Below are 17858 nucleotides of genomic sequence, written 5' to 3'. Positions count from 1 at the left end.
CGCCCATCTCTCCTCTCCTGGGTAGCTCTATTCTGGAGACCGGGGTGGGGGTGGGGTCGCCGCTTTGTGCCTCCACACCAGTGTCTGCTAGATGATGTCCACACGCGTTCACCCGTACACACGTGCACCAGAATATGCGTGTAGTAGTAGCACAAGAAACTGCAAAACAAGCCTCCCTGCCTTCTCCGCTCCTAGGAGCGGAGCATATACAACCTTCACTACCCCTCCAGTACCAATTGCACCCCCTTCTTTCCAAGCAAATAGCGCCGACCAGGATGCAAGAGAAACCCAGGTGCCACTAATGCACTAGTAGGTCTGGTTGGGTAACGAGAATAGTCACCCCTAGCGCGCATGTGCCCGTGGCGCCCCGTAAGGCATCGTCCCGTTTCCTAGCGACAGAGGAGGCTTGCCCCGCCCCGCCTTGCCTTGCGTCATTACTCGGCGACTGCCCCGGCGGAGCGCGCGTGCTGTTCTCCGTATGTGCGCGCGAGAGCCTCGAAGGATGGAAGCGTTAGCCTCGGAGCTGTACGGCGTGCAGGCGGTGCGCTTCGGCGAGTTCGTGCTTAAGAGCGGCCTCGTCTCCCCGGTCTATGTCGACCTGCGCGTCATCGTGTCGCACCCGGCCCTGCTCAACAAGGTGAGCCCCACGGGCGGGCGGCCACGGGGCGCGCGTGAGGGCGGAAGGCGGGCCCGAGGCAGTTGGAGGAGGGAGGTCGAGAGACCAGGCCTCGTGTTTCTGTTGCAGCTGGGGGTCATTATAAGCACTGCTGCGCAGCTGTAAGAACTGGTCCTGACTGGGGTTTGCCTCTCCTCATTTTTTTTCTTCCCCCTTTTAGGGGAAAAGGGTTTACAAGGGTGTAAGCGGGGGGGGGGGCAGCTTGCTGCTATCGAATTTATGTCAGCTTCTCTGTGAGCTTTTTCAGCAGCACAAAAATGCTTTAATGCCTCTTCTAATTTAGTATCCTCGATACTAATGGACAACAGCTGTCATCACCTCCGGCCCTAACCATGTTGACTGGGACTGAGGGGAGTTAGAGGCCAGCCATGCCTGGAGATTTGGAAAGCCTGTTTTAAATAAGCAAACAAACATGGCAAGAGTGTTAGAAGAGTCAGATAGGGACCACGAGGGTCATCTAGTTGCTGGGGAAGAGGGCGGCTGTCAAAGATGATACAATCCTGCCAGCTAGTAGTACTGGAACCATGTTGGAGTGGGTTTTTCCCCTCATGCATAATTGTCTGTAGTGGAAGGTGAAGTAGAGGGATATGGGTGGAAGAAGGGTACAAAGAGATAAGGACATTGATCTGTCTTGTCAGCATTGTTGCAAAGGATACCCTTCTCATGCCTTATCATTTATTCAACCAAATAATTGTGCTAGCGGAACCCAACACAAGGATTCCCACTAGTGCAACAGAGATCGCACAAAATACATGATTCTTCCAAGGAAATAAATAAGCTATCGCTGCTTGTTGCTCTTCAACCTAAATACAAAGAACACAAGCATAATTAGGTGATGAAGTAAGCATCATGTGAAGAAACAAAATCCATATGATCTTTGGTGCTTATGGTTTCACTTTCTGTTAATTCTTTGTGGACTCTCCTTATTTTATTGACAATGTATTAATGTTTGGTTATAATGGTAGAACCTATTTTATATTTAAAACAATTTCTTTCAGGTAGCAGGTTTCCTTTTTCAAACAGCAAAGGATGCTGCAATCAAGTATGACACTGTGTGCGGGGTCCCATACACGGCTTTGCCCCTGGCTACAATCATCTGCTCAACCAACCAGATCCCAATGCTTATACGGCGAAAAGAAGCTAAAGACTATGGTAAAAAGAATCGAATTTACCTAGATCATAATATTGGCATTATAAACAATGAATATTCAAGACAGCAAAAATGTTAATAATAAAGTTTCCAACTTCCTCGGTAGTGTATATACAGTTTGTTGTTTTAGCATATCTAGAAAGGTAATAATTTGATGTACATAACACGCCTGTGATTTAGGAGCCTTAGTGCAGAAGTTTTAACCACAAGCTTTTATTAACTGGTGTAGTGCACGTGTTATTTTTAATAGTACAGTGGTACCTCTAGTTACGAACTTAATTCGTTCCGGAGGTCCATTCTTAATCTGAAACTGTTCTTAACTAGAGGCGTGCTTTCGCTAATGGGGCCTCTTGCTGCCGCTGTGCCACTGGCACACGATTTCTGTTCTCATCCTGGGGCAAAATTCTCAACTCGAGGTAACTCTTCCAGGATATTAGAGTTTGTAACCTGAGGTGTTTGTAACTGTAGTAGCAATAATATTTTCCGTTGAGCTGGCAAGGTTGTTGTTTTGTTGTTGTTGTTTTGTATTGGTAGGTTAATGAAAAATGCCCTTTTTTGCTTCAAAAGGTACCAAACGTCTTGTGGAGGGGACAATAAACTCAGGAGAAACTTGTCTGATCATTGAAGATGTAGTTACCACTGGTTCAAGTGTTCTGGAGACAGCAGAGACCCTTCGGAAAGAGGGGTTGAAGGTTACAGATGCTATAGTGCTTTTGGACAGAGAGCAAGGAGGGAAAGCCCTGTTGGAGAAGCATGGCATACGCCTACACTCAGTATGCACCTTATCTAAAATTCTCAAGATCCTTGAGCAGCAGGAAAAAGTTTCTCCTGAGATGGTGGCAAGAGTAGAAAAATTCATCCAGGAGAATATTATTAAACCACCTGAGCAAAATGGTACTCCTCCTGTGAAAAGAATGTGCAAAGAAATGAGCTTTGCTGCTCGGGCTGAACTGCCAGACACTCATCCCCTCGCTGCACAACTTCTCAAGCTGATGGAGAAAAAACAGTCTAATTTGTGTCTTTCTGCTGATGTGACTGACTCCAAAGAATTGCTCCAGCTCGCTGCGACTTTGGGCCCTTCCATCTGTATCTTGAAGACTCACATTGATATTCTGGATGATTTCACCCAAGAAATAGCCAAGGAGTTGAGAGCACTTGCAGATAAGCATGAATTCTTGATATTTGAAGATCGCAAGTTTGCAGACATTGGAAATACTGTGAAGCATCAGTATGAAGGTGAATTTGGCATAACTACCAACCCCTCTCACCTCTTTTCAACCTATAATGTGTTGCATATCTCTATAGGGCTGCATATGTTCCTAGTACTCTTAATTTGAAATGTTGATGTGGTCTTCTCTGATTTGAAACTAGCTCTTTATTTTCAAGCCTTCAAGGGCCTTGCTTTTGAGCTGACTTTTACAGTGGTACCTCAGGTTAAGTACTTAATTCGTTCCAGAGGTCCGTACTTAACCTGAAACTGTTCTTAACCTGAAGCACCACTTTAGCTAATGGGGCCTCCCACTGCTGCTGCGCCGCCAGAGCACGATTTCTGTTCTCATCCTGAAGCAAAGTTCTTAACCTGAGGTATTATTTCTGGGTTAGCAGAGTCTGTAACCTGAAGTGTATGTAACCCGAGGTACCACTGTATTCAGATTGTATGCTATATTGAGAAAAATAATACTGAGGAAACCAAGCCTGAAGCTAGCCTACAGGGTGCTAACAAATATAGAATATTGATATTCCATATTGTGATAGTACTGTGTAGTTATGACCTTGATAGGTGTGGGAAACATGACTCTGGGCAATATTTCTACAGTGGTAATAAAAGTTGTGGAAAGGGTATCCCTGGTCAATCTCTTAAGTAGTTATCTGATTGCCAAAAAGACGCTTAACTAATACCTTGTCTGCTTTCTGTTTCAGGTGGTATTTTCAAAATAGCATCCTGGTCAGATATAGTTAATGCTCATGCTGTTCCTGGACCTGGAGTTGTTAAGGGATTGAAAGAAGTAGGGCATCCTTTACAGAGAGGGTGTCTCTTGATCGGAGAGATGAGCTCAGAAGGGTCGCTGGCCACTGGTGACTATACAAAAGCTGTGGTAAGTTGGAGCTTTCATCTCAACAAAATGTCTTAAATGGTCTAGATCCTCCCCCACCATCTGGGAGGGGGTAGCTCTTTTGAAAAGCAGCATTTCTTGGATTTTAAAGTGCTACTTTAAGTTTCTCCAGTTGGACATAGCCAGCAAACATAATATTTGCTGGTGCGTTCTCTGGAATAGAATGGAGGCGTAGCAGCATAATACTGCAGTGAAATTCATGTTTGAGGGAAAATAGTGGGAGTTTACACTACTGAAAAATGAAAAACAAAGTTCTTGGGGGAGTGTGGGTAGGAATTGAGGAAAATGGGGTGAGGCAAAGGAAGCAAGGAGGTTGTATTTGTGATTGGCATGCTCATTTGCTATTGAGATAATGGTATCCATTGTGAATGGATTGTATGATGTTCTGATCAGTACAGTCTCTTGATTCTTTATTGTGTTGTCTTGATTTTGTTAAGGCTGCAAGTCTTTGTGCTTGCATAATAGCACCTTGTTTACTATTTGTTCCTCCATTCTAGAGCAAGAATGTAAAGCATTTTCTAACTGCTCTTGTTTATTTGTTTTCCTTTAGGTTAAAATGGCTGAGGAACACTCAGATTTTATTCTGGGATTTATTTCTGGCTCCAGAATTATTGACAAACCTGAATTTCTTCATCTGACTCCTGGTGTTCAGATGCTGGCTGGAGGTAAGAAATTCTGTGGCACTTTGATGGTACAAAATATTTATGAAAATACCAGAATAACTGAGATAATTCAGAGGTACGCTCAGAAATATTTCTGGTTTGTATGCTGATGAGGGTGAGAATGCAGTCAAAGTCCCCAGTAGTTCCTGTTCAGATTATGCCCTTCCCTGTCCTAACATTGAGATTGCCTTTAGATTTGTATGTCTGGTTCTGCATTCCCTATCCTTGGGTGAGAGATCACATCCAAATAGTCTCAGAATTGCCCAATTCATGTACTACAGTGAGGAGAGTTTGGAAGATGATGAACAGATCTACAGAGTTGTAATGTAGGAGTAAAACATACTAACTGTTCCACACTAGAAGCAGCCAAATAAGTGCAGTATCATAAAATACAATATACAAGCTCCCTAAGTGTTAATAATGCTCTGTCCAGTATTTTCTTATTTCATTCACTGAAAACTGTAACTGGATATTAAGGCTTACTGGAAATAATTTCCTACTTATCTGTGCTTGTATGCAAGTTCAGAATTTGTAACAGCAGACAAATCACATCTCTCACATTTGTTTCCATGTGTCGGTCACTTGGTTCTGATAATAGTATAGCAGGTTTCCACTTCCACAGTGGAACTCTCCTCTGTAGCCCCCTGAGCTATACTGCAGGGTGCTGGAGGTCCCTCCAGGGCAGATCTTAAGGGTCTGTTGGGAGAGGAATGGGAAGTCCTGCTGTATGAGTGGATCTCTGCACACATAGCCTTGGTTGCAAACCAGTCCCTGCTGTTTTGTATTACAACCTTGCCATGCTTTAAATTATATGCAAATATCAAGGCATATTTGCCATGGATATGCTAGTGAGGCTTTATGTTTCATATTTAATCAGTGTTAATAACCCTTTAAGAAAGCTGTTATTTTGTGCTATTTGGTTATTATTATTTGCTCTGATGTGCAGTACCTCATGTTGTTGATTATCTCATCTTGGTTAAATCCTTTTAGGGCATGCTTTTTTCCTGTGCACACTTAATAGCATTTTAATAATACAGTGGTACCTCGGTTTACGAACTTAATCTGTTCCGGAAGTCTGTTCTTAAACCAAAACCATTCTTAAACCAAGGCGTGCTTTCCCCAATGAGGCCTCCCGCCGCCGGTGCCCTTCCACCGTTCAGATTCCGTTCTAACACGGAGGTAAAGTTCTCAACCCAAGACACTATTTCCATTTTTGCAGAGTTTGTAAACCAAATCGTTCTTAAACCGGACTGTTCTTAAACCGAGGTATCAGTGTATAAGGATAAATCTGTACCCAGTGTTAGCGTGGGGAACACTTTTTGGAGTTCACCAGCATTCTTGAAACTCTTTTATGAAGCAAACTACTGGAGAGCAAGCATAACACGGCATATTTGTGATTGTGATCCATTGCAGGTGATAAGCTTGGGCAGAAGTACCTCAGTCCTCAGGAGGTGATTGGTAAAAGAGGTTCGGATATCATCATTGTCGGCCGTGGTATCTTATCTGCGCCCAGTCGCCCAGATGAAGCAGAGGCTTATAGGAAAGTAGCATGGGAAAGTTACTTGCAGAGAATTGGTGTCAGTGCACAAAAATAGCACAACTGCTGTGTTTCATTAAGCAAGCCGAATTCTAAAAGCAGGAAAGATTGAGAAGGTAATTCTTTGTTGTTATTTTGCCTAATGAATGTTGTTGTATGTTAAAATTTTGCTATAAAGTTATTTGAGAATCAGTACAGAAATTGAAAATTTTGACTCTGAATTCAAACAGCTGTGTGTCGTCTGCTATCCCATTTTTTAAAACACTTTAAAGGGCTTAAAAAAAAACAAAAAACTCCAGTGGTTTTGCGAACCACAGAGCCATAAAGATTGTGAGAAAAGAGAAAGCCGAGCAAATCCTGATCACTTTGCATTTGCAGTTGTTTAAAGTTCTTAATTGCTCTTCTCAGTTGTGTTAAAATGTAAGGACTGAGTGTGATAGGGCGCTAGGCCCTCTTCCACAGAGCAGTTTCTCCATCCAGCATTTGGTGCTTTAGATCATGATGTGAAATACGTTTCAAAATCTTGCTCAGGTGCAGGAATTGTGTGCCTTAGATATTAATATGCTTGTGTACTATGTGGAGATGATGCATTCCATTAATGATCTGCTACCTCAAAGAACATTCAGAATCCTTGCTTCTCTAATAATTGCCTCACTGGTAAAATGCAATGGTTGTCACACCAATAAACTTCAAAAAGACTATGTTTAAATGATATGAGAATGGGAAGGTCTTTTTGTACATTAAAAACTCTGGATGATACCCAGTGGCATGGATATCCTCTTCCTCCCCCTGAGCCCCCCCAAATCTGTCATGAAATGTCCCCAACCCTCCGGAGTAGAGGAAGGGCAAGTTCCACCGTGAGCAGAAAAAAAGAAAGAAATTTGTATCATTGTATAAAATTTAAGCCACCAGAGGGTGCTATAACCCTTTGTGTTTTTCAAAAGTTTCTTTACTTAGGGTTGCCATGCATCCGGAATTTCCCAGACATATTTGGAATACCGCATTCGTCAGCAGTGTCTGGGCAGAAATCATCCAACTGCGAAAATCTGGACATATGGCAGTCCATGTGGGCAATGCCAATTTGGCCATTTTTTCCTTAAAATAGCTGCAAAATGTCAATTTTTTGCAATCTTGCCAGAAAAAGCACAACTTTTTTGTCCGGATTTTCACTGTTTGAAATATGGCAACCCTACTTTACATAGATTTGTTTATTACTTTTTGGTCTTCCACAATAACTGCTGAGAACTAAGAAACTAAACTTACCTACGACTTGGCAACTATTTTTGCTGGAATATATGTGTGAAAGCAGCTGTCTGCTGTATGAAATATTTGTCACTTGTGCTGCTTTGGAACAAAATAGACAAATGCAGATGTACTGTTCTCCTAACCATCTTTAGGTTCATGTAGGCTCAGCACTACTCTTACCATCTATTTGAGTTGCACCCCCTTTCTGCCATTGTCTGTGTATTCAGTGTATTATCTGTGTTGATATAAGACAGTTGATGGGTCTAGGCAGAGAGCATTTTTAAATGTGCCTGCATCACTCATATGGTTTGGTGTGAGAAAATAGAGAAAATACGTATTTTTCGCTCTATAACACGCACCCAACCATAACACGCACATAGTTTTTAGAGGAGGAAAACAAGAAAAAAAATATTCTAAACGAAACAGTGGATGTATGATTTTTGTGGTTCATGCTGTGGCCACAGACATGTGATCTGATGGTGAGTTTGAGCTAGCCCAATGCAAAAATCCTGAGGATCCATGTGGATCCATGCTTTGTAACCACGTTTTTGCTCCACTGCGGCCCCAGGCAACAGTGGGTGCGTGATTTTTTTGGTGCAAGCTGTAGCCATGGACATGCTATGTGATCTGATGGTGAATTTGGGGTGACCCAGTGCAAAAATCATGAGGATCCATGTGGATCCGTGCTTTGTAACCACGTTTTAAGTGGGGAGGGAAGGAAAAGCACTCAAGGGACAAGGAACATGCGTGGGGTGGGTGGAGCAGGATGCTGTTAATAATGCAGAAGAGGGGTATAAGAGGAGAAACAAGCAGGCTCTGCTTCTCTCCCCCCTCCCCCGGCTCACTGAAAAACTTTGCTGCTATTCAGCGAGCTGAATGGGGAGGAGAGGAGGGACAGAGAGCCTGCTTGCTTTAAAGGAGCCAACTGGACAGGAGCCGCTGACACTCGTGTAAGCAGCTCCTCTCCTCTCCTGCGCTGCTCCTTTAAAGCAAGCAGGCTCTCTGTCCCTCTCTCCTCCCCGGCTCCTCAGCGGCTCTCCTCCTGCTTTGCTGTTTCAAAGCGAGCCACGGAGGAGGGAAGGAAGGGGAACCATGGATCCTCTGCTTACGACTGCAGCAGATCACCCCGCCATCCGTAGGCATTCGCTCCATAACACGCACAGACATTTCCCCTTACTTTCTAGGAGGAAAAAAGTGAGTGTTATGGTGCAAAAAATACGGTAGATACTCCTGAAAAGCAATAGTTGGAAATGATTGAGAGGGAAGTGTCCAAGGCTGTCCCAAGTAGAAAGAACTGTTTAATTGAAGTAGTAGATATTTAACAGAAAAGAACTGAGTTTTCACTTCAGAAAACAAAAAAGGGGAGTTCTGTTTTGACAAAATGATAGTAGTTGGATCTCCTTTGTTTTGTTGCACATGCCTCCTTCATTTAGATTGGACTTATTGTTAGCATACATTACTATTTGTATGTGCTTGGTCTTAATTGGCATGGTTTTGGAAGCGGCCAAGGGAACAATGCTTTTCATTCAGGCACATCTCTGTAAAGAAATCTGTGTCCAGGGTTAATGTGTCCTATAATCTCTAATTTTACATTCCCTGGCTTCCTTCCATATGTTGGCAACATGAGAACTAGGTCACAATTTGTTTGTGTGTTTTTTAAAAAAAACTCATTACCAAAATCATTCCTAGCTGAGGCAGTGAATGAATTACAGGGAGACGGGCGCTGGATGTGCTAACCTCTGCTAGTTTATAAAACAACTTGAATTTCTTAATTCTGTCTTTTTTGTAAAATAAGTGGGTTAGATTTGTCTTTTATACATTTAAGCTGATGCAGTCTTTGGCGTTGTGGTCATCAGGTGATATTTCTTGTTAGACTGGTTGCTTGGCAAACTTCTGTGCCAAGGAAATGCAGTAGCTTAATGATGGCAAAAATATTCATTCTGCAGTTATTTACTGGCTTGCAGTACTTGTTGAAGATCCAAATCCATCAGAGATTTTTACTTCCTTCAATACTAGGCACTGAGCCAACTACCCCAATAACAGTGATTCTCCATATCTGGCTGTTATTGAAATGCTCATTACAGATTATTATAGGAATGACACAAACACTTGATAGCCATTTAAATTCTGTAGTTCTGTCCCATTCTCTGTTGAAGTGTTCAATGGCCATTTCATTCAGAAGATGTAAGTGGCATGAGGTGCTTTGCAGTACCTAATTGTTGTTGTCTTCAAGTTTCCACCCCACCTTTAATTTGGCTGCATTACGCTTTCATTTTGAGATGAAGCTGGAACCAGTTTATTTTAACAGTGAAGGACAATTTCAGCCTTTTGTAACATGGCCCTTTATCACTGTAAATCTGTTATATGCAACCTTTCTTTGCTATTAGCCAAACAGCGCTTTTCCACTATGTCCAGCCACTATGATGTGTAAGAGACAACTTTATTTGTGTGAGTGAATTAGTTAATGTGGTTAAGATGGAACGTTCATAAGTTCTAGTGTGTCAGGTAATTGTACAACTCTTCTCATTCCTCCATCAATCCTGGCTTTGATTGATGAGTGTTCTATTTTTACATGCCATGGGCTGTTCTCTTCTTATTGGTTAAGGTAAAGGTAAAGGTACCCCTGCCCGTACGGGCCAATCGTGTCCGACTCTAGGGTTGTGCGCTCATCTCACTTAAGAGGCCGGGAGCCAGCGCTGTCCGCAGACACTTCCGGGTCACGTGGCCAGCGTGACATCACTGCTCTGGCGAGCCAGCACCAGCGCAGCACACAGAAACGCCATTTACCTTCCTGCTATAAAGCGGTCCCTATTTATCTACTTGCACTTAGGGGTGCTTTCGAACTGCTAGGTGGGCAGGAGCTGGGACCGAAAGACGGGAGCCCACCCCGCCGCGGGGATTCGAACCGCCGATCATACGATCGGCAAGTCCTAGGCACTGAGGTTTTACCCACAGCGCCACCCGCGTCCCATTCTTATTCGTTATGTTGCCATTATAAAGCCTTTAGAGGCCTTGAGGGAAAGGTGGCATATAAAAATGTTAAATAAACACAGTTTGATGCTGGGTAGCAGATAGTAATTGTGTTCATTGTAGCAAGCTTAAACAGCCTATTGGTCTATGTCTGAAAATAACTTGGTTTTCTCCTGGCAAATGCATTTTGTGACCTGTAAGGGTCAGAATGAGAGAATCAGTGGTAGCTTGGCTAGCCTTTAATTATTTTATGTTGCCTTCTGCACTGAGGCTGTGATACAACAGCCTCTTAAGTTACCATAAGAAATAGATATACTCTAATCGTCAAGAATATCAGTTTCTTTCTTTTTTAAAATTAGAGGTTTGTTTTGCAGGCTCAACTAATGGAGCAAGAAATTCTTTCAGGCATTAGGCTACACAATTGTAGTTGTAGCCTTAAATTCATACTTGATGTATCTACACTGCACATGTAGGTATTGGGAGTGATAGATTAACTGGGAAGTTTAAGAAACTGTCATTATAGTCCTGACAAAATTCAATTTGCAGCTGCCTGCTATATTGAAACTGGACAATGTTTGCTGCTGCTGTGATGCTATGGTCATTACTTGGTGGAGTAGGTGCAAATGGCTACCCCATTTGCTTTGCAGTTGTCATTTTGCTACATGTCGACTGCGTGGAATAATATGAAATTTCTCCCTTCCTGGGCTGCAGTAGTCCCACCACTCACTTGATTTTGCTTTTCAGCCCATCCAATTGTTTGCCTGCTGCCACACCTCTTCATTATAGATTATTGAACAGTGAACCTAGCAACTTTGCCCCTTGGACAAGGTGACACAGCATTAAGGCTGATTTTTTCGCGAAGAGGAAATGCAATGTCACTGCCAACAAACAGTAAGCTTTATAAAACAAAAGTACTTTATATACTGCCTCTCTGTAACTAGGCATTTAGAAACCTGATCTTAATACATTTAACACTGTGCTTCTTTAAAGATCTTTATTGTTCAGTGTTAAAGTAGATTAGGTTAAACCTAACGTGTCATATAGTGAGAACTAGTGAGTAGCCTTTAGAGGACCTCTAGTTGTCTCCTTTGCCAGCATGCAAAACTGGTGACATTGAACAGAAACAGAGATTACGTATCTTAAGTTTTGTGGTTAGTTGAATTATGCAAACATTACAGTGTCCACACTTGGGTTTATTTTATTTTCACCATGGGTCACGTAGTGAGCAAATAGGGGCTGATAAATTCAGGTTAAAAAGATTAACAACCAGATGCTAAGCATGTGTACTTGGAAGTAAAGTTCAGTGGGAATTAATCCTAAATAAGCATGCTTGGAGTCAAAACATTTCCAGCTACTTAAAAGCTACTGTGACTGCTGTAATGTAGAATTTCAGATAACTGAGCAGTTTGTAAGTGTACAGGTTAACCTAAAACTGATGGGCTGAACAAGCAGTCTTCCTTGTTTATATTAATTTAAATTCTGATAAAAAGTCCTTAAATATAGTGCAACACATCTTTCATAAAAAAAACTTGATCATGGAAGCAAAGGAATAAGTATACTCATAGCACATATATGCAATTGCTTTTATTTTTTTTTAATATAAAAATTTATTCTAAAAACTGTTTAACACCTGGATTTTTTTTTTTAAAAAACAATGCTTCCACCACCTTCTCCAATGCTAGTTTTTCTCCCCTAAAAACCAGCAGTGACACAATACCCCTATGAAATGGACCTGCATGTTTTTTTTCCTACCAAGATATGGCTGAAGCTGCTATATGGCACATTGTTCAATAGATTGGCGCTTCCGAGGCATCAAGAACTCCAGGTCAGTGACAACACAGTCTGGGCACATCAGCGGGGCTTGGGTTAGAGATCTGCAGAGCACATGGGCTGCTACCCATTTGTCCTCAATGTGCAATAGAAGCCATCTCCTGACATTCAAGTCAAAGTTTAGAATACTGTCCCACTGTAGAGGATTCAGTCTTCCTTTTTGGGAAGCGGTGAGGAAGCCAAGCAATTGTCAAGCATTCCACTCTCTCTTCCACCTTCAAGCATAGTGTCAATCAACTGTACCATTATAGGTCCTGTTAAGCTTGTTGAATGTGAAATCTAAGCTATGGGTGGAAATAGGTTTTCGGTAAAGAGGGTTTGAAGCCTACAAAAAAGAAAAAAAGGAAGTGATATAAACAGTGTATTTACAGGGAGATTAAACTCTCGACATGCAAACCAAATGCAGGTTCTGCTAAAATCAATGGAATCTCATTTGTTTTCCCCTCCCCTCAATGTTATTTTGCTACTCTTTCCCCATGCACTCCTAAAGTCTGTAATAGTGTTGTGTAGGCCTAGGTGATGTATCAGTGCATCACCCAGGACCAGTATGACAGCCAGACTGCGAGAGGCGTCAACTAGCACTGTATCACTGGTGAAACCACTGTCACTCCTGAGTCCCTCTGCCATGGGGGGGGGGGGCTGGCAGAGGCCAGCTGGTTTGTCACTTCAGGAGTGACTGACTAGAAGAGCCCTCCAGTGTGAAGGTGGAGGCAGCCCCCCCCCAACTGAGCGAGCCCTGATGCCTCACTTGATTGGGGGGGGGCTGCCTCTCCCCACCTGACCAGCTCAAGGAAGCCACACTGTCTCCCCAAGCAGGCAGGCGGCAGCCAAGCACATGGAGCCTGAGTAGCACATTCTCAAGCTCCCTGCATCTGTCTGCCTCGTGTCTTCTTCATGGAGTGACAACTGCCCCAAGAGCAAAGCCGCAGCCTGCCCTCCTGGGCAAAGGCAATTTGAGCTGCCAGTACATTGCGGCTCTTCAGCTGCCGCCAACACAGCCGCTGCACGTGTTTGCATCCCTGCACCTGAGCCACCTCTGCCTCCCTGCACACCATTCTGGTCTCAAGCAGCCCTCATGAATCCTTCCCTGAACAGAGTAAAGCGAGACTTTCCCTTCCTGCTCTGTAGTCCTCTGCACACATTTGCACCTTTCTTCCCACCCCTATGCACGGAGCCCTTTTCCAGCTCTTTCCTGGTTTCCCCCCATGAAGTGAATGCTTACCATTTCATATCTTGCCCGGGATCGCTCACTTTGGAATCTGGCAAATTCCCGCCTGTCATGAATAGTGACCAGCAGCTTCCAAATTGCCAAGAGGACAATCCCCAGGAGCACAATGCTGCCTACCACAGCCAGTAAGATCATCATGGCATCAGGGGCAGTGCTACACTCTGGCAAGGAAAAGAAATGATTATCATTGATAAGGACACTGTCTAAATCCAGTGTAAACATCAGAACTTGCCTTTTCAAATACAGGTGTTTATCAAGCCTGAAAGGTTCAGAACCAACAGCAGAATTTATGATGCAGTATTTCAGAGACAACAGTTAACTATTAACATATGATCAGCTCTGCTAATTCATTTGCAGCATATATATTGTTGCAGCAGCTGAGTTTTTATATATCCCCAATCCAGCAAGTGGCTACTTCTGTGCACATATAAGGTCACTGGATGGGGAATTTCACATGTCTTTTTGCTTGCTGCATGGGACAGCTCCATATGTATAGCATTTTTAAGAACGGGTGGGGAACCTCAGCCTAGGCTCTTCCCAAGTTTCACCCTTTCCTCAGCCACACTCTTCCCAGGCCACATTCTATTTCACACGCTCCTTGCGCATGTTTGCCTGGCTCAGAATGCGTCCTTGAACTCTGATAATGCCTCTTGCTTGTCTAGGTGGAAGCTAGAGAGGGGAATGCAGGTGCATATACAAACTGGCCTACTTTACATAGATAAAATTTACATCCATTGCTCTGCCCCGTCCACTACTGGCATGCAGCCCCAAAGTCGCCTAGAAAGGAATGCCATCTGAAAATGATGCCCCACCCACCTCAAGCTCACAGCTCAGATAATTTGACAGGAGACCAAGGCCAGGGCAGCAACCTGCATTCAATTCCCTAAAGCTAAGGTAGGGCACAATACTGCCTAACTTTTCAACTACAAAAAGTATATATTTTTTTAATTTTAAATCCAATATTGGACTCTTTCCCCGAAGTCTGGAGCTGTTTAGATCAGGAGCTTTAGATTATCATGCTATACCATTGCTTATCTAGATTCTTTTTTACTTTGGTCATAGTTAGACTTAAAAATAAGGGTGGGGATTTGGGTCTAGCCAATAAGCTCCAATTGGCTCAGATGTTTCTTCTGGCAAGAATGCTTGCAACACTGAGGTAAGTTGACTTCATCATCCCATCACACAAGGTCCTTCTGATGTGCTCCAGATGTGCCTGGCACTGGTTACTGACCATCAACCTTCATCCCCTCTCACTAGTATTCTGTGGACCACTCCCTATGTGAATCTGTTCTTCTGGCTTAACCTACAAGCAGCTGAGCACAAGAGAGGTTTGGATTGCTCTGCCCACTAATTAATTTTCACTATGGGGGAAAAAACTGTCTCCTCCCAGCTAAGCTGGACTCTTGCAGGCTGCCTTCAACAGTGCAATGCAGAACTGCCCCTTTGAAATATACAGACACTATGGACAGCCAGTGAAAGGTCTCAAAACACGGTATATGGGGGGCAGGGAGGCTGAGCTAGCCTAGGATCCATCAGCATCAGGCTCAATCACTGCACCATCTCCAGGCTGGTGCAGCAATTTAAACCCTCACTTTCAGCCCTGGCTGTTGTGCATGGCAGGGCTGTGGAAGTGGCCCCACCACACTAAAGCCCCCAAAGGCGGAAGGCTTGGTTCGCCTTAAATACCTAAAACTGCTCGTGTGTTTTCTGCACATCTGAAAAGGGAAAGAGTATTTAGGGACAACATCCAAGCTCTTGTACCCTTAGTGGTGCTAAAAGAAGCAAAATATTCTAAGGGATTCTACAGTCAAGTCCACAACCAAACTTTTGCCTTGGTGGTATGGACAAACAGCACAAAGCATGTACGATATAACAAACCTGGTTCCTTGAGAACAGTGATGTTTGTCTTTCCACTGGTGAGTTCCGTGTAGGTGAACTTCATCACACAGTCCTTCACTGGGTAAGCACACAAGACTGAATGAGGGTCATCAGTTTCTGGAATAAAATGTAACACAATCCTATTTATAACACAAAGATTTAAAACCCTAGCATATTGCGGCATATGTTGAAAAACATTTCAACCTATAACATATCCCCAGCATTAGATGCTCCCTTTGTTTTGCTGGGCATTTGTTCAGCGCATCAAAACACATGTTTGAATTACCATTATTTTGACCCCAGAAATGGAAGAATATGTTGAGATTCTAAGTCTCTTGGGTCTCTGGATTCCTTTCAATATGACGGCCTTCCTGTTGGTACATATGGAGCAAATTAGGAAACCATTCAAATGTCTAAAATTGTTGAAACCATTAACATAGTGAGTAGGTGAAAGATTGACTCGGCTGCATGCCTAAACATTTTGAAAGCTATGGATAAACACAACTCCAAGATTGCAAAGGAGATGTTGGTATGGCCCTGCCCTCCTTAAAGAGGAATTTCTATGTGTCTCTGAAAGAAGGCCAAACAAAACTGAAACTTGGAAGGCTTTCTTTGGAAGAGGAAGTTTCATTTCCTTATGCCAATCTCCATGGAGGAAGTAATTGTCTGGAAATAAGCTTAATTTTGCAATCCAGTTGGGGCACAGGGAGTAGCGGGGAGATGGAGATTAAAATATTCAACACTGATAAGGTCAATGTTGTGCATTACAGAAAAACATGCTGTGATAGATACGCTGCATAGGGTCAAGTGAAGGCATTAAACTGAATAGTTATGCGGCCAGAGATCTGGGGGCAGGTCAGAAAATTGCATCCTCAGGCAGGTCTCATTGGCAAATCTCTCACTTTTGCCCATATGGGTTTGCAGTTTTTAAACACTACTTTGTCCCCTTGGGGAATAAGCAATCAAGTTTCTAATGGGAGTGCTTAGAAAAAGCAAAGCCACACTATGTATGTATGTATGTATGTATGTATGTATGCATGCATGCATGTATGTATAAACTTTGTGACTACCAGCAATATAATTACACTATACAAAAAGTATTTGAAACATAGTTGAGCAATGCCATAGCTTAACAAAATTATAGCAGGAAGTAATAATTATATTCAGACAATAAAGTTTTGTTTCCACCACACAGCAAAACACCAAGGCCCCTCAGACTTACGAGTGTCAAAGCCTGGGTGTGAAAACAAGGAAATCCCATTCACCCAGCAACTGCATGTTTCCATTGGTGGATCTGAATGGGTGAAGCAGGATTGTATGGGAGGATTGGCCCTTCAAGTATCCTTGAGCAGGTTACTTTTCATCTGCCTGTGCTCCTGCTCCCATGTTAAGAATCTGATGTCTTCCCTTTTCATCTCTCTTACTGTGTGAGCGTTTGGCTGCTTGGCAGATGGCTTGTGGACCGTGTCAGAAGCACAGACCTCTGCAGTCGCCACAAAGAGCTTCTGTTTCAAAGATGCCTCAACCTTCATTACTCCTGATAGCAGATGGCCCACAAATCCCTACCTGTGCATGTACAACTTCAGACCAAACTAAGAGCAACTGGTATACAGACATTCAGTCAGGAGAGGAATCAAATGCAACCCTGCTAAGCATCTTGAATTAGTCGCATTTAATAAATGAATGCTCTTTAAACTAATTCTTTAAAATTGATTCAGTAGTGTATTACTGGAGAAGTTCTGATGGACCTTCTAAAACAGATGTCATGGAGGATGAGACACCTAGCCATAATGGAGGCTATGCACTGTCTCCATGAACTGTGGAGGCAATGCTGTGCCCCCCTGGTCAGAGGCAGAATAATTCTGAATTTCAGTTGTTGGAAATTGCAGGAGGGTACTCTTGTGCTCAGATCCTGCTTGCAGGTTTCCCACAGGCATCTATCTGGTTGGCCGCTGTGAGAACAGGATGCTGGACTAGAAGGGCCATTGGCCTAATCCAGCCGGCTCTTGTATTGTTATGAACCAGTTGTTGCTGAATTGCATCTCCCATCATCCTTGGCCATGCTGGCTGGAGCTGATGGCAGCTGAAGACCCAACCACCTCTGGAGGACCATGGGTTCCCTATCTGCTCTAGAGCCTTACCAAGAAGTTAAACTAGTAAAGGTTAACCAACAAACTCAAACTAGCATGGGGACAAGCAAAGAAGGATGCCTTCACCATGGTATGGTTCCCCTTTACATACACAGCACAACAGGACAATGATCTATCCCCACAAAAAGCATACGAATCAATTTGGCTAACCTGACCCAACAACCTACCCCCCCCCCCAACAAGCCACACCGCAATCAACTGAATGCAGCCAACCAAGCTTGGGACCGGACCCCCAACCTCTCGCATTATCAATAAAAATAAATACATAAACAAAGGACCTACCCATGTGATGCTGACACAAACCCCCAACACTAATAATAGGCAATAGAACAAAAGAACAAAATGTCCACACTCTCTTTCCCCCCCAAATGCAGTATGTCAATGACAAAAGTGTTTCTCACTAAATGTAAAGGAACTG

General features: G+C 43.3%; 2 protein-coding genes across 6 annotated transcripts in view; one reads left to right on the top strand and one right to left on the bottom strand.

Annotated features, from left to right (window-relative positions):
• Window positions 1–351: 351 nt before the first annotated feature.
• Window positions 352–17858, top strand: part of UMPS (uridine monophosphate synthetase) — a 55326-nt gene continuing 37819 nt past the window's right edge. Inside the window, exons 1-8 of one of the 4 annotated variants that reach the window (XR_014504369.1) lie at window positions 434–637; window positions 1675–1828; window positions 2394–3062; window positions 3747–3922; window positions 4491–4605; window positions 6016–6255; window positions 11099–11245; window positions 12058–16989. Coding sequence is in view for 1 of the 4 variants with exons in the window: in XM_083410800.1 (XP_083266926.1) it covers window positions 479–637; window positions 1675–1828; window positions 2394–3062; window positions 3747–3922; window positions 4491–4605; window positions 6016–6197 (1455 nt within the window). In the remaining 3 variants the exon portion in view is untranslated. Of the gene's footprint in view, window positions 638–687; window positions 778–1674; window positions 1829–2393; window positions 3063–3746; window positions 3923–4490; window positions 4606–6015; window positions 6852–11098; window positions 11246–12057; window positions 16990–17858 lie in introns of those variants that run through there. The other 3 variants (XR_014504370.1, XM_083410800.1, XR_014504368.1) reach the window with 3 other exon arrangements.
• ITGB5 (integrin subunit beta 5) overlaps window positions 11924–17858 on the bottom strand; it is a 78246-nt gene continuing 72311 nt past the window's right edge. For both annotated transcript variants that reach the window (XM_083408079.1, XM_083408078.1), the window contains exons 13-15: window positions 15291–15407; window positions 13407–13573; window positions 11924–12509 (exon numbers count right to left, since the gene is read on the bottom strand). In XM_083408079.1, the coding sequence (XP_083264205.1) occupies window positions 12414–12509; window positions 13407–13573; window positions 15291–15407 (380 nt within the window). In that variant the 3' untranslated portion in view covers window positions 11924–12413. The remainder of the gene's footprint in view (window positions 12510–13406; window positions 13574–15290; window positions 15408–17858) is intronic.

The sequence above is a fragment of the Podarcis tiliguerta genome, assembly GCF_965153285.1.
Source record: "Podarcis tiliguerta genome assembly, chromosome: 1".
Classification (NCBI taxonomy): Eukaryota; Metazoa; Chordata; class Lepidosauria; order Squamata; family Lacertidae; genus Podarcis; species Podarcis tiliguerta.
Note: the sequence above shows the minus strand (reverse complement) of the source record. Positions and strands in the feature narration are given on the sequence as shown.